The sequence below is a fragment of the Eurytemora carolleeae genome, unplaced genomic scaffold (assembly GCF_000591075.1).
Source record: "Eurytemora carolleeae unplaced genomic scaffold, Eaff_2.0 scaffold42, whole genome shotgun sequence".
NCBI classification, from domain to species: Eukaryota; Metazoa; Arthropoda; class Copepoda; order Calanoida; family Temoridae; genus Eurytemora; species Eurytemora carolleeae.
This window is the reverse complement of record NW_019396063.1, coordinates 561,918-577,983: the sequence shown is the minus strand read 5'-3', so window position 1 is coordinate 577,983 and position 16,066 is coordinate 561,918. Positions and strand designations below refer to the sequence as shown.

Sequence of the window (16,066 nt, the reverse complement as noted above, 5' to 3'; positions counted from 1 at the left end):
GATTCTTCAGCTAATGGAGTACCTTCTGAGGCATCTGGCATTAGCAGTACTTAAAATAATACTGTATTATCATTTTCATGAAAGGTACCGACAGGACCTTCATGCAACTGGTAAGTGTGCAGAGGGTTTGTGGCAGTACGCCATTAAACTTGACCCATGCTTGGTGGTACACACTTTGGCCTGTGTGGCCAACCATCAATGACACCCCGCTACTCCCTTTGGGGATGGTGCGGTGATGTGGGCTCTTCCCATAACTCTCTTCGGACAGATGGGTGACTGTTTTATTTATTTATATATATTATTATTAACAATTATATATATTTATACGTCAGCTATAGCTGGCCAAACGACTGGACTGAACGAGCTGAATTTTCTTGAAGGAATCCATTGGTATCCTGGGAGTAACAAAAGCTAAAAAAAATCGAAAATCGGATTTTTTTTTCAGAAATCGATTTTAAAAAATTCAACGGCTAGCGCCAGGCACCTAATATATATATTATATTATATGAACTGTAGATATTATATTACCTCAAACATTTTTGCATCTAGAGGGTCTCCCTGGAGTTGATTATTGATGATAGTGAGGCTGTGACACGAGGCCAGGGACCAGAGGAGCACGTTGTCATCTTCTAGTTTTGTTATGTCCTCTACAGTCCCCTGAAACTCGGAGGATAAAGCAGGGAGGACAGATTTAAAGTCTAGGCCGTCCTCTGTCAATGTTCCAGTCTGGAGAACGCAAATTATTTTTTTCTTCTATAAATTCTAAAGTAGGACAAAACTCTAAACTTAAATTTGAATTCTTTTGTTTAAAATTAAATCTTCCGAACTTTTTTAAAATTTGAATAATCTTGCTTTCCTTGTCGAAGCAGATAAGTTTGAGTTTTCCGCAAACATTGATCCTAGCTGGAGATATACAGAATATTCCTTTCTTCTTCAACCGGTTCTAAAATAATAATTTTATTAGAAGGTTTTTAATAGTTCGTCAGGGTTATTCATTTAACCAAAAAACTGTCTCGGTATAAAATTGGACATTTCAAAATAATTAGCTAGGGAAACTTTTTCTTCTAAAATTCATTTATTTTACTCCAAAATTTGTTTTGTTTTGTATTTTTATTACTAAATATGCGAGTTTTTTTTGTCATAATAAATGTACTTATGAAAATGATTATTGAAACATATCTTTAACATTTAATAAAAGCCTGCTTTTATTAAACCAGAGGAACGCTGCATTGGGGTATGGGGAAAGGAAAAGTTTTGTGTTCACATTTGACTATAGAGGTTTTTGGACTGCTCCGAGTTTGTTTATTTACTGTCAAGTTGTTTATTTTTGTAAAAACAATTTCTGATCAATTCAAATACATCACAGTGAAATGTACCTTTCTTATATACTATCTTGAATTCTAAAATTTTTCTACAAAATTCAATCCACCCCAGCTAAGACCTTTCTCGTGGTTCTGCGATTACCAAGTTTCCTAATCAAATATCTGTCAAGGGGTTCATGAGTTATGGTCGAACGTACATACACCCAAACAGACAAACAAAGCTTACTACTTTATAACATACTAGCTTGGAAACCCAGCTTTACCTGTAGAAGTCAACCTACTCAACTTTTAATCTTGCTAAAAACATTCTTGTAGTTCTAACGAGTTCCCCAATCATAATTTGAGGCTAAAACTTGTCAAGGGTTTCGTGATTTATATTCAGACAAACAAACGAACGAGCAAACAGAGATTACTACTTTATATAATTACTAGAAATTCAAGGCGCTTCGCGCCCTTCTTTCTAGCCTTAGAGGGCGCTTCGCGCCCATCTTCTAAATTAGTTGTGAACATGTTCTCTTTGTGTACATCGTAAAACAAAACAAAAATAGTTCGCGGATTTTTACAAAAAATTTCGCAGATTTTCAAAATTTTTAAAAATTTAATGACGATCGAATTTTGATAGAGACAAATATTTGAAATTTTGATTTTTCATAAACCTTCCCTGGGGTCCCTAGATGTCCCACAAAAAATTTGGGCCCGATCGGTTCAGCCGTTTTGACGTTTATTGGATACAAACAAACAAACAGACAAACAGACAAGCCAAATTTATATATAGATATATTCAAGCTTTACCTGGGCGTAGACAGTCCCTACTGTCATAGCTGCCGGGAGAGCAGGAGGAACAACTATAGTTATAATATCCAGGGTTCGTAGCAGGATCATAGATATATCAGCTCCACGCTTTATGTATACGTATGTACAATAAACCATTCCTGGAATATTAACTTTAAAAATTATCATAAATATTCAGCATCTAGAATTAAGAGTCTTCCTGAGAAGAATGTTAAAATATAAGACTGCTTAAACTACTTGAGTGATTTGTTGGCCTAGAGTAAACATAATAAATATTTATATCACATTTAAAGAGAAAAAATGAGTGTGTGTGTGTTTCTAAAGGAGGTATAGCTTAAAGTTAATAATAGTTCGTATTGTCTGTTGTGTACTGTACAACTGTAGTACATGCCCACTGCTCAGTAAGCAGACAGCTAAAATTAACCAAATTTAATTGCTGAAAGGAGATTTGTTGCATCAAGTGGCGTAAAATGGCAGTAATACATATTGTTCAGAGACACTAGTCCGAGAATGGCCCATATGACTAAGAGCCTTACATTTGTTTAGAAGTCTTAAATATTTAGTCTATACTCTATGAATGTTTCATATTCACGAACGCTCTCTTTTAACACTTTGAAAAGATTTATAAATCCTTCTTTCACTGACCTATTGCAGCTATACAGAATAGAACCAAAATAAACCGAACTGAGTCTCTATAGAACTTGAAGTCCATTGGTCTAGGGAACAGAATTGACCGGATGAGTTCACCCTGTGCAACAGACAAGTTGATAAATATTTAGAATGTAGACTTGTACTAGCTGGAGTCTAAAAGTGTTGATCTTGACTTGATCGGAGTAAATGCTCGGATCATTTCCGGATCAGGGTCCTTTAAGTTTTTAACTGGTTTAAAGCCGGTCTGAAAAGGTAATCAAGCTTTTAGCTCGAAGCATTGGTCAAATCGGGATTTTAACAGGAAATTATTTTGATTTAAAATTTGGTGTTGATGATGCCCAAAGAAGGTGTTATTTCAACATTTTTTGAAGAAAGATCGGTCTGGGTTGACTCTCTTCAGTTCTTGAGATTTTTTTCTGTCATGAAGATTATGATTTGAGGACGGGCCTGAATATAAGGTTTTTAAGTTAAAATTATTTTGACCAATTTAAATTTAAAAAAAATGAAGTTCTTCTGATCAACGCAATGTGGAATATATAATATCAACTCTTCCCTTTGATGTTAGAAACCCTGTTCTCACTACCACAGCCACCACCTTAAATTGAACATTTTATTTTAGATTCATAGAACTACATTATTTATACTTCTCTAATCTAAGAACACTGCGGAATGAATGCCATCTTTGTTCTTCTTTTTACTTAAGAAATGTCGCCAAGGAATTTGATTTTAAAAAAATTCCGGGCCTATTTAAGAAATAGTTCAGTTTACAACACCTGAAGTAATATTTCTTGATTAGAAACAGAAGAAAAGACGAAGATAATTCTGGTTCTTATTTAACTGCTGATCTCTCTTGATCCTAGATCTATATCACTTTACAACCTATTGCCTTACATCTTACTCTCCATATATGTCCATTACTTTCTGATTTCCGTAGAATCTAGTTATTTACCTCCTGGTCCCGTAGAACCTAGTAGTTACCTCCTGGTACCCGTAGAACCTAGTAGTTACCTCCTGGTCCCCGTAGAACCTAGTAGTTACCTCCTGGTCTCCCTAGAACAAAGTAGTTACCTCCTGGTCTCCGTAGAACCTAGTAGTTACCTACTGGTCTCCACAGACCCTAGTAGTTACATCCTGGTCTCCGCAGAACCTAGTAGTAACCTACTGGTCTCCGTAGAACCTAGTAGTTACCTCCTGGTCTCCGTAGAATCTAGTTATTTACCTCCTGGTCCCGTAGAACCTAGTAGTTACCTCCTGGTCCCCGTAGAACCTAGTAGTTACCTCCTGGTCCCCGTAGAACCTAGTAGTTACCTCCTGGTCTCCGTAGAACAAAGTAGTTACCTCCTGGTCTCCGTAGAACCATGTAGTTACCTACTGGTCTCCACAGACCCTAGTAGTTACCTCCTGGTCTCCGTAGAACCTAGTAGTTACCTCCTGGTCTCCGCAGAACCTAGTAGTTACCTCCAGATCTCCGTAGAACCTAGTAGTTACCTCCTGGTCTCCGTAGAACATAGTTAGGTTTCTTCTGGCCACAGTAGAAAGTTACCTCCGGGTCTCCGTAGAATCTAGTTAGTTTCCTCCTGGTCTCCGTAGAACCTATTTAGTTACCTCTTGGTCTCCGTAGAATCTAGTCTGTATAACATGTGTTCCAGCAAAGATGGTATGACGATTATGAACTTCTGGATTGTATGGTTCGTCTGAAGCTGCATCAAGATGAGGAACTGCAGACTTAGTTACAGGAACAGATTCTCCTGAAATTCAATATTATGAAAATATTTCCAAAAAATATGATATTTTAAATTCTGAAATAGCTTGTAGAAGTGGAGTTACATTTTGGTGATAAACCTTTGTATATCAACACTTCATATCCCATATATATGCAATACACATTTCTCATGATAAATATAAATCTAATCTAATCTTTATCTTTCATCACCTGTCAGCATGGCTTCGTTAACTATTGCAGTACCAGTCAGAAGTACCACATCACAGCTCATTGTACAACCAGTTTTAGGTAGAACTGTAAACAGATTTAATTTTGTACAACCAGTTTTAGGTAGAACTGTAAACAGATTTAATATTGTACAACCAGTTTTTTAGGGAGAACTGTTGTGTAAACACAATTAATATTGTACAACCAATTTTAGAAGGAACTGTAAACAGAATTAATATTGTAAAACCAGTTTTAGGTAGAACTGTAAACAGAATTAATATTGTAAAACCAGTTTTAGGTAGAACTGTAAACAGAATTAATATTGTACAACCAGTTTAAGGTAGAACTGTAAACAGAATAAATATTGTACAACCAGTTTTAGGTAAAACTGTAAACAGAATTAATATTGTAAAACCAGTTTTAGGAAGAACTGTTGTGTAAACAGAATTGATATTGTACAACCAGTTTTAGGTAGAACTAAAAAACAGAATTAATATTGTACAACCAGTTTAAGGTAGAACTGTAAACAGAATTAATATTGTACAACCAGTTTAAGGTAGAACTGTAAACAGAATAAATATTGTACAACCAGTTTTAGATAAAACTGTAAACAGAATTAATATTGTACAAGCAGTTTTAGGAAGAACTGTAATGTAAACAGAATTAATATTGTACAACCAGTTTTTGGTAGAACTGAAAAACAGAATTGATATTGTACAACCAATTTTATGTAGAACTGTAAACAGAATTAATATTGAACAACCAGTTTTAGGTAGAATTGTAAACAGAATCAATATTGTACAACCAGTTTTAGGTAGAATTGTAAACAGAATTAATATTGTACAACCAGTTTTAGGTAGAACTGAAAAACAGAATTGATATTGTACAACCAATTTTAGGTAGAATTGTAAACAGAATTAATATTGTACAACCAGTTTAAGTTAGAACTGTAAACAGAATTAATATTGTACAACCAGTTTAAGTTAGAACTGCAAACAGAATTGATATTGTACCACCAATTTTAGGTAGAACTGTAAACAGAATTAATATTGTACAACCAGTTTTAGGTAGATCTGTAAACAGAATTAATATTGTACAAGTTTTAGGTAGAACTGTAAACAGAAATAAAATTGTACAACCAGTTTAAGTTAGAACTGTAAACAGAATTAATATTGTACAACCAGTTTTAGGTAGAACTGTAAACAGAATCAATATTGTACAACCAGTTTTTTAGGGAGAACTGTAATGTAAACAGAATTAATATTTTAACAACCAGTTTTAGATAACCAGAAATAATTTAATCTATCATAAATAATTTAATTTATTTCAGATTTTATATATTGTGCAACTCTTTTTCCAAAAAATGTATATTAAAATCTTTTTTAAAGAAATATGTTTCTGTTTGTCTCTTGTTAATTAAACATAAATATTATCTAACACATTTTACCTATAAGATCTCCAGGTACTAATTTAGCTGTATCCGTCTCTTCTACTATACTTCCTCGTCTTAATATACAAGTTTTCTCTCCACCTTAAACACATTATACTAGTCTAATTTCTTTCTTACAAAAATTCATTGATTTTAAAAATGAATTGGATTACGACGAGGGGTTTCATTCAAAGAAACTGTTTAAAGGGAGAAACTGGCTGGGTAAAGTAGTTGTACTGAGAGTGCAGAATTATAGTGACACATTTTAGGATTCTTTTAATACCTGTTTTTCCGGTATATAATTGAATAATTACTAAGTAAGAGCGCAAGTTCGTTCTTTAAGAATCACGAGGAAGGTTCATTTTTAGGGCTTGCTTTCAAGAAAAGATTAATAAACCTGACGAAAAACGTAACAACAATACTTCTATAAACAATTTGTTAATGCCAGCCACTCCCTTTCAGATAGGTGAAGACACCTGATCAAAACACGCGGTTTCAATTCTCTTCCTTCTCTGTTTCTTTCAACTTTTAAAAGTATAAGTATTATAAAGAATTATTCATACTATTAAAAATAACACTAGTGAATAAAACAAACTGACAAAAACTGTGAATCTTTATGAATTTTAGGAACATTGTTGAGCGAGCTGTAAGATTATCAGTTTTCTAATTACAGGAGAAATTAAAATAAATTTCAAATAAAGTTTGATTCTAAATAAGTCATTTTATTCTTCAATGTTTAGACGACCACTGGACCGCTAAAAATTAAGATAATTATTTAATTATTTTTAGAAAGAGACCTGCTGCCACCATAGCATGAAGGGATTCTGCTTGTCTTCTAGTTTCATACAAGGACACAACAACACTGTATAAATATTCAAGTAAAGAATACAAAATATTAAATTTAAATTATTAAGGAAAAAGTCCTGTTTAAGTAAAATTAACTTTTTTGTTCTTCTTAATAGCTCTCCATAAATTAAGAGGAGTTATGATTGAAAACATTTAAGATTTCAAATGAAGATTAACTTTAATTTTAATATGTATGATAAATCGATATAGAGTTGATTTAAAGAAGGGTCGGATTATTGAACAGCATATTAAGCTCAACCATGAAAAAATTTCCTAACCTTATTAGCGATATTATAAAGATACAGAGGGCGTAGTAGTAGTACTCATCCAGACTCCACAGGGTTATAGAACAGGTCTTAATATAAGAAAGGCTTATGGGCGCTTTGCGTCTTTGAATTTTGCTATATCTAAACACTTTTCTTTAAAAATAATTTTAGCCCTTTTGGTGTTTTCGAGATTGAATTTAGAAAAATTCACAACAATTTAAATCCCTTACTCCAACGTTAATTCGACTTTGTAAAAAAAATCTTTAGTAAGTAGGAAGTGTAACTGGAAGATTAGGAAGTGGACCTGAAAGATTAGGAAGTGAACCTGAAAGATTAGGAAGTGAACCTGGAAGAATAGGAATTGAAAATTGAGAAAGGGTATCTGAAAGATTAGGAAGTGTACCGGGAAGATTAGGAAGTGTACTTGGAAGATTAGGAAGCATACCTGGAGGATTACGATGTATACCTGGAAGATAAAGGAGGTGGAAGTAGAAGATTAAGAAAGTGTACCTAAAAGATTAAGAAAAGTGTACCTGAAAAATAAAGAACCGGAATAATGAAGATTAAGGAAGTATGAATGAAAGATAAAGTAAGTGTACCTGGAAGATAAAGGAAATGATCTTGAAAGATAAAGAAAGTGTACCTAGAAGATTAAGGAAGTGTATCTGAAAGACAAGGAAGTGTACCTGAAAAGATTTAGGAAGTGTACCTGGATGATAAGGAAGTGTACCTGGAAGATTAAGGAAGTGTACCTGGAAGATTAAGGAAGTGTACCTGGAAGATTTAGAAAGTTTACCTGAAAGATAAAGGTAAGGAGTGACCTGGGATTAGAAAGTGTACCTGGAAGATAAGAAAGTGTACATTGAAAATTAAGGAAATGTATCCGTAAGATTGAGGAAGTATACCTGGAAGATAAAGGAAGTGTATTTAAAAGATTAGAAGTGTATCTGAAAGATTAGGAAGTGTATCTGAAAGATTAAGAAAGTGTACCTGGAAGATTAAGGAATTGTACCTGGAAGATATATGTCAGGAAGTGTACCTGGAAGATATAGGTCAGGAAGTGTGTACCTGGAAGATATAGGTCAGGAAGTGTGTACCTGGAAGATATAGGTCAGGAAGTGTGTACAAGATATAGGTCAGGAAGTGTGTACCTGGAAGATATAGGTCAGGAAGTGTGTACATGGAAGATATAGGTCAGGAAGTGTGTACCTGGAAGATATAAAACGGATGAAGAACCTCCTCTACTAGTAAGGAAAGGTATGAGGGTATCTCCACCTCTATACTATTCTCTCCATGGAGCTGAACCAACCCCTCAGAAATATCAGCAGATAAACCCTTAACAGTATTATTAAGGTTATCATAAACATTTATCTCAATTTTTTTCATTATTATCGTAATCGGTCATCGATAAAGAACCCACTGAGGGTTTAAGTTTTCAGCTTTTGCTTATTGGCTTTTGACCTTAGCATTGTCTGTAAAACATCGGTCATTGGTTCTTTCTGTAAGTGATCTGTTTTTAATTATATCTGAATAATATATGTATATGGTCTTTTTGAGAATCATTGTTATCTTTGATCTCTTATTATTTAACGTTTATGGTTTATTTATAATTGATTATCGAGATAACACTTTCTTTGCATTTGTTATCGATTGTATTGGTCTTCTAATAATAAAAAATTTGTGATAGATATTCAGTTAACGATCATTGTGGCAATATATTTTAGTATACTTACTGTTCAGTGTTCATGTGTAGATTTAAAATTTATGTTGAAAGTCCTAATAATCATGGGAAATAACAGACCACTTATACGTATAGTTAATTTTTGTAGTGAATGAATGGCCTAGAGTGTATCAAAAGAGTTATTCGTTTTACAAGCTTCCAAAAATGTGGTCTTCTTAATTTTTATATTTTAAAATACAGAAAGTATAAGATTGGTATTTTTGACTGGATCTAGATTTTAAGCCAGGTATGGATCTAAGAGATTGAAAAGGTCTCAATTCTAATGTATACTGGAGTTAACTCTTTACCTTAGAAAACTGTTCCAGTAGATTACAGATTGATGTTCCACTATCCAGCCCAACCAGACGTGTGAAGCAAACATCTTCAGCATCCCATCCATACCTAAGCAGATTATTTCCTCATCATAGACGACATAACCTTTGGAAACAAAAAATCCGCCAAATTTTTAATTTATATGGTGTATGACGAAAAAGAGTGGCTTTAAAAGCAACATTCAAAACCTAAAATTAAACCTAGTAAAAGATCTCGAAGCGCCCTGTCAATATAAGCAAAATTATGAATCAAAGACGAACAAGTCAAGCCAAAACCTTTTTTCAAATCTTATCAAAATAACTTACTTAAGGTGTTTGTAGAAGAAGAATTTGAATGTGTTGGAATCTTCCTGAAGAAGTCGTGTTGTATCCCTAAAAAATAATAAAACAGCCTTTTTCATTTGAATTTAGTCAACTGGTTCAAGGAATTTAGTCAACTGGTTCAAGGAATTTAGTCAACTGGTTCAAGGAATTTAGTCAACTGGGAATTTAGTCAACTGGTTCAAGGAATTTAGTCAACTGGTTCAAGGAATTTAGTCAACTGGTTCAAGGAATTTAGTCAACTGGCTCAAGGAATGATATTATAATATTTATTATTTTCTATGAAATATGCCCATAAAACTCGACATTTTGCGAAAACATCTGTAACATTATGGACAATACTAAATGACATATTATTTAGTTTGCTACCAAAAAAATCCACTATAAAATGACAATGGTTGGTCAAACCTTGTTCCATTTTCTTGCTTGGTAGAAATTGAAAATCTGGAGGGGAAATTTGGACCAACTAGTTCCGATTGTACAGACACGATGTACATGTCCTGAGATTCTTTTGGTGCAATCAACAATCTAAATATATTAACGATTATGATTTAAAACGTAAACTTTCTAAATTTGTTTGTGAAACATTTAATATACATGCATTTGTTTAGTTTTGCGCATTCCTACCTGTCTGACAATGCAATTGGACAAATTGAACACGTGGCAGAAAGTCGCCATCTTGGTTTCCATTTTGCAAGAAGGTACGGTATCCCGCACAGAACCAGAGAAAGAAAATGACTGACAAGAGATTTCAGAATATTACGTCGATATCCTGTAATGGTGGACTCATCCTCTGTTCCTTTGTCTATGACCGACCTAAACATTACGTACTATCAAGGGAAGGTGCGAAACAGGGGACGACAATGAAACCCGTAAAACTGTTAAATAGAAAGACTGCTGTTGGCTCAAGTTATGGTGTCCAAATAACAAAAGACACAGCAAATGTGCAATGTTTACAGACCCATTTCACTCAATTTGATGATTTTCATACTATACTATACTGTTTGCTTTATAACAACATCAAATACACAAAATATTTCAGTAAAGTCGTCTTCCTATTCTCAAGCTTTATTTGTTCCACTGTATGATTTCTCAAAATTTTCTAAATAGCATTTTAAAAACTACCTTGCAGCGCTTGATAATGATGGAGAATGCGTCATCCTGAAAAAAATGTTTTTAACATTTTGAAATACACAATTCGAGTTACAATTACCCAGAAAAGCATTAGTCCAAACAATTGGAATCAATATAATTTTTTTTACGATCTAAATATTTATTTTATGCTAATCCATTTAAAGATTTAAACAGGTTTACATAACATTACAAGATATAGCATAACATTTGCATCATTTTCATAATTTTCCTCAATTCTAAATCTAGTTCCGCCTTTGTAGGTCTTCGTTTAGGCTCGGGAACAGGCACAGGATTAGGTTCAGGTTCAGGGTGAGGATGAGGTTCAGTTTCAGGTTCAGCTTCAGGCTCAGAATCAGGGTTAGAGTCAGGATAGGGAGACATCTGGGACATCACCACGGAACTGGGAGTCAACTGGGACACATCCACGTTCGGAAGAGTCTGCATTGACCTCACCATAGGTGCTTCCTTGAAGTAGGGATGGTTTCATTTTCTTTTAATTTTTTTCTGCTCTTTCTCACCCTTTTCCTCCTTTTTCTCCTCCTGTTCGGCATCCTGGAAGGAGACTGGGGGAGGGTACCGAGGGTTTGGGAGAAGGAAAAACATTCTCTACCTCCTCTAGACCATAACCTCAGCTCCACAGATTCACCGGCCTTCACAAATTCCTGGTCTAAAGGCAGGACCCGCTGTATTGAACCCATGTGTATTTGTTAAGTTGAAACAGGTTGACCAGGTAGAGTGGTCGCTCCCAACATTTCAGCTGATTTGGGGGCCAGCACAGGTTTGCGGCCAAACTAGGCAGGGAGGAGAGAGCTGGTTGCTAACAGGTTGAATGCCGGGTCAAGACTCAATATAATAATGTTCTGATCTTAAACATTTATTTTGAATAACCGAATTTATTCACAAAATCTTGAAAAATTAACCTGATTGTTTTTCTAAGCTAAAAATTATTTTTTACCCCTCAAGATTTAAAAGTGACAAATATATAACAGAAATATGCTTGTTTTTTTTAATAAACATGTATCAGATACACAATCAACAACAGTATGTACCCCTCCCATTAACCCTTAGTTCCCATCAGCAATCCTCTCCGTTTTGAGAGTCACTTAAAATTACTTTTATATTGCGTATCTTGAATAGAATAGTATACATTGTAAACTAACAAATTGACTTGACAAAGGCAACCACAAAATATCACGAAGGTAATGCATGAACATAATTAGAATTTTATATCAATTTATTCTTGATCAAGAGAAACTTGAAATATTTTTATACTAGAAAGTGGGATGATGACATTTAATATTTTAGTCTGAAATCGACAAGTAATGAAAAGTGATCCTTCCGATCGTTGATCGTCAAATCTTTCAACATGGGCAAAAGGAGTAATCTTTCCCTTATGAGTTTTTTTCCATTTCATAAAACCCAAATTTCGACAAAATGAATGAAAAACTATTTTTTTTGTAATTTCGAAAATAGATTTTTTTTGGACTTAAGCAATATGTAATTAAATTTTTCAAAAGATTTGTGAAATAAAAAAACATAATTGATGAAAACTTTACTTCTTTCACAAAACAAAAATTCTTGATTCTTGAAATGATTTCATTATATTAATGATAAGGACTCGTTGAACACATGATTACAGTCTAACTGTGATCTAAATCCAGAAACAAGGAACATTAAATCCGGTCCTTTCAGATAGATGGATAGATAGATAGATAGATAGATAGATAGATAAACAGACAGAAAGCCAGATAGATAGATATTACGAGATTAGATTAAGATTGTATTATGACATCAATACAATATGCGAAGTTTAACTTTGTAAAAGCAAATCTCCTTTATTCTAGTTTATTTTTTTTAGGTACCTAGAGGAAGGGGTGGGGCAGGGGCGTAATCAGGAGTTTATCCAATGAAGGGGTCTGAATTTAAATTTTTCAGATTGAGGAGACCTTAATTTTAATTGGTGCTTACTTAATACTTATAGGAGTTCTAAATAAATCATTCCACTTAGCAAACCTCTATTAACTTTATGTAATTAATCAAGTAAGTTAAGTATAACAATAAAATCAAATTTTTCGTCCAAGGAACCTATTAGGGACCCATTTTTCTGAGTTTGTTCAAAATATTTATTAAAAACTAGCTGAAGTGCGCGGCGTTGCCCGTAGAATTTTGTAGAAAAAAACGATTATAAAAAATTTTCGATTTTGAGAAAAAAATTGTATAGCCTTTGTTATCCCCGGAGTACCCATGGGTTCCCAAAAGAAATTTCAGCTAATTTGGTCCAGCAGTGTTTGGGCAGCTATAGCAAACATATAATACATACATATATATATATACACATATATATATATATATGCATACAAATATATGTATATATATGAGCAAAGCTTTATTATATACAGGGTTACCCACAAAGGATTAGACTGTAAAGACGACCCAAAACTTTAAAAAGATGACGATCTGAAGCATGATTGTTTTATAAGTAACCCTTTAGATATGCTTAAAAGTGTAGAGATTTTCTCAGTTCACAGCAAACATATTTGTCCAATTACAACATTTTAATTTGAATAAAAACGAATTTATATAATTAAAGAACAAACGTTTCATATCCCAGCTCATACAGCTCAATCGGTATTTCGGTCTCCAATCCATCCAATCCATTTTTCATCTTTATTTTGAATATATTCCTGAGGGAGTGACAGCAATTATCAAAAATGTCAAAAATAGGAATTTCCCAAATGCCTCGGTATCTGGGAAATTTCTCAAATGCCTGGGTATCTGGGAAATTTCTCAAGTAGCCAGGTATTTGAGAAAATTCCAAAATCTAAAAAATATCCCACCCTCAAATACCTATAGAAATTTGGGGAATTTCCCAAATGCCTGGGTATCTGGGAAACTTCCCAAATGCCTAGGTATCTGTGAAATTTCTCAAGTACCCAGGCATTTGAGAAAATTCCAAAATCTTGAAAAAATCCCATCCTCAAATACCTGTAGGAATTTGGGGAATTTCCCAAATGCCTGGGTATCTGGGAAATTTCCCAAATGCCTAGGTATCTGTGAAATTTCTCAAGTACCCAGGCATTTGAGAAAATTCCAAAATCTAAAAAATATCCCACCCTCAAATACCTATAGAAATTTGGGGAATTTCCCAAATGTCTGGGTATCTGGGAAACTTCCCAAATGACTGGGTATCTGGGAAACTTCCCAAATGCCTGGGTTGGGAAATTTCCCAAATGCCTGGGTATCTGGGAAATTTCCCAAATGCCTGGGTATCTGGGAAATTTCCCAAGTGCCTGGGTATCTGGGAAATTTCCCAAATGCCTGGTATCTGGGAAATTTTTAGTTTTTTTAAGAAATATCCAGCCATTTGAGAAAGTTCCAACATCTTATAAATATACCACCCTGAAATTATTGTAGGAATTTGGGAAATTTCCCAGATACCCAGGCATTTCCCAAATACCTATTTTAATAGAAAATGTAAATGCTGTCGTGACATGATATTCCTTCACTGAAGTAATTGTGTACAATGTACATAGTACACATGTGGCACATAAAAATAGATACTTAACACTTATGGATGGTTCAATAACAGTTTCTTATTGTAAAATTTTAACGCTAAAATGTACACATAAATTCACACTAGCCGGTTATTGACTGCCTATAGAGTGGTAACAAATGCAATTCCCCTTTTATGGTTTTGAAGTCTGGGCCGGATGGCACCATAACTATGACATTCTTAGTGAAACTAGAAAGCAAATACGCATAAAACTATTTTCTTATTCTACTACATCTCAGGTCTCTTTTTGCAACATCGAAGCAAGCTCACGTTATTTTCACAAGCATAAAAATATATTCCAAATTTGAAAAAAGGGTTTAAAAGTAAGGACAATTTTAAAATGTATGCAGAAAAAATTTAATGCGGGAGATATTAAAGTTTTTACTGCATTAATAAATATTTCTACGATGAAATAGACCGCTGAGTGATGACCCATGGTTTAGAAGAACCCGTCAATCTCAATTTATAGAGTGGCATTTCTGCCCTGAAAATCTTTGTCTGATCAATTATTATTTTATTTGTGACTTTTCTTTAAATTGAATTACATAATTTTGTTTCAAAAACAAAGGAGTACATTGTCAGAATTAAACACTTATCAATGACGATGTTTTCCACATTTTTTATCAGATATAGATTTAAAGGATACAAATATAAATTGGAAATGGAAAGTCCCTTGAAAATACAATGACAGTTCTTTTTAAGAATATGAATTTAAATCTCACTTTATAATTATTCTAATTTCTAAAGCTGATAAAACTTTTTCACAAAACCATGCTTAATTTATCGAAATTAACATAAAAAAAACTTAAGATCGTTTTAAACAAATCCCACACTCAAACTTAAGTTGCACCACTGATAAGGAGTTAATACAGAAGTTGTACTCGTAAGCTAGGATTAATCCTTGAATACTGAACTATCAACTAATATAGCATGAACAGGTGTTCAGGTCTTATATCCTTCAATGAATCATTTCATGTCAAATATAATTCTTAAGTAATAAGTATGGATGTAAAGGAAAACATAAAAAGACCCCTTTCCCCCAAAAAACTGATCTACATCTTCTAATTGTCAAGGCCCTTTACACACAGATATTAACAAAAAATAATGTCCAGAAAAAGTGCAACTTTACACTTAAGACTGGGGAGCGAAATAACAGTAAGAAGAAATCCAGTAACCAGGACAAACGTGACGTACAGACAACTGTAACGTATTTTCAAGTTCCAACTATTGTGCTTAATGATATATTTGTACAACTAGGATTTCAGGGCGCTTTCTCTATGAATACATTGTAACATAAAAAAGAATTTCGCGGATTTTATAAAAAATTAGCCGAAGTAGCCGGTGGAATTCTTTTAAAATCGGATTTTGAAAAAAAAATTATTTTTGAAAGAAAAAAGATTTTTGAAAAAAAAATACTTAAAAATTGATTATTGGAAAAATTATATTTGAATTTTTTAAGATAAAATTCGATTTTTTTAAGACTAGGTCCCCTCAAAAATTTTAGCCAATTCGGTCCATCCGTTTGACCAGCTATAGCCAACATACAAACAAATATATATGAACGAAGAGCTTTATTACATAGACAAATAAGTGGATTTTCAAACTTTGAAGTAACTATTCATTATTTTCTTACTTGTAAAGGCCCTGGTGGCATTTCAGATCTACGCTACTTCATTTTCGTTCTGAAATAATGGTTTTTGTAATCTAAGTAATCCCGTTATGATAACATAACAATTAGCAAAATCAGACAATAATAATTTTAAATATTAA

General features: G+C 33.5%; 1 protein-coding gene across 6 annotated transcripts in view; it reads right to left on the bottom strand.

Moving 5' to 3' along the window:
- The window catches only part of LOC111709110 (probable cation-transporting ATPase 13A3), a 26,479-nt gene extending 10,480 nt beyond the window's left edge, over positions 1 to 15,999 (bottom strand). For 3 of the 6 annotated variants that reach the window (XM_023482716.1, XM_023482725.1, XM_023482745.1), the window contains exons 1-17: positions 13,341 to 13,423; positions 10,735 to 10,770; positions 10,237 to 10,425; positions 10,018 to 10,137; positions 9,595 to 9,660; positions 9,265 to 9,358; positions 8,446 to 8,571; positions 7,249 to 7,325; positions 6,922 to 6,986; positions 6,143 to 6,226; positions 4,699 to 4,782; positions 4,371 to 4,513; positions 3,319 to 3,360; positions 2,760 to 2,862; positions 2,115 to 2,254; positions 857 to 943; positions 529 to 726 (exon numbers count right to left, since the gene is read on the bottom strand). In XM_023482716.1, the coding sequence (XP_023338484.1) occupies positions 529 to 726; positions 857 to 943; positions 2,115 to 2,254; positions 2,760 to 2,862; positions 3,319 to 3,360; positions 4,371 to 4,513; positions 4,699 to 4,782; positions 6,143 to 6,226; positions 6,922 to 6,986; positions 7,249 to 7,325; positions 8,446 to 8,571; positions 9,265 to 9,358; positions 9,595 to 9,660; positions 10,018 to 10,137; positions 10,237 to 10,425; positions 10,735 to 10,770; positions 13,341 to 13,408 (1,722 nt within the window). In that variant the 5' untranslated portion in view covers positions 13,409 to 13,423. Of the gene's footprint in view, positions 1 to 528; positions 727 to 856; positions 944 to 2,114; positions 2,255 to 2,759; positions 2,863 to 3,318; positions 3,361 to 4,370; positions 4,514 to 4,698; positions 4,783 to 6,142; positions 6,227 to 6,921; positions 6,987 to 7,248; positions 7,326 to 7,702; positions 7,722 to 8,445; positions 8,572 to 9,264; positions 9,359 to 9,594; positions 9,661 to 10,017; positions 10,138 to 10,236; positions 10,426 to 10,734; positions 10,771 to 13,340; positions 13,424 to 15,929 lie in introns of those variants that run through there. The other 3 variants (XM_023482732.1, XM_023482739.1, XM_023482753.1) reach the window with 3 other exon arrangements.
- Positions 16,000 to 16,066: the final 67 nt, after the last annotated feature.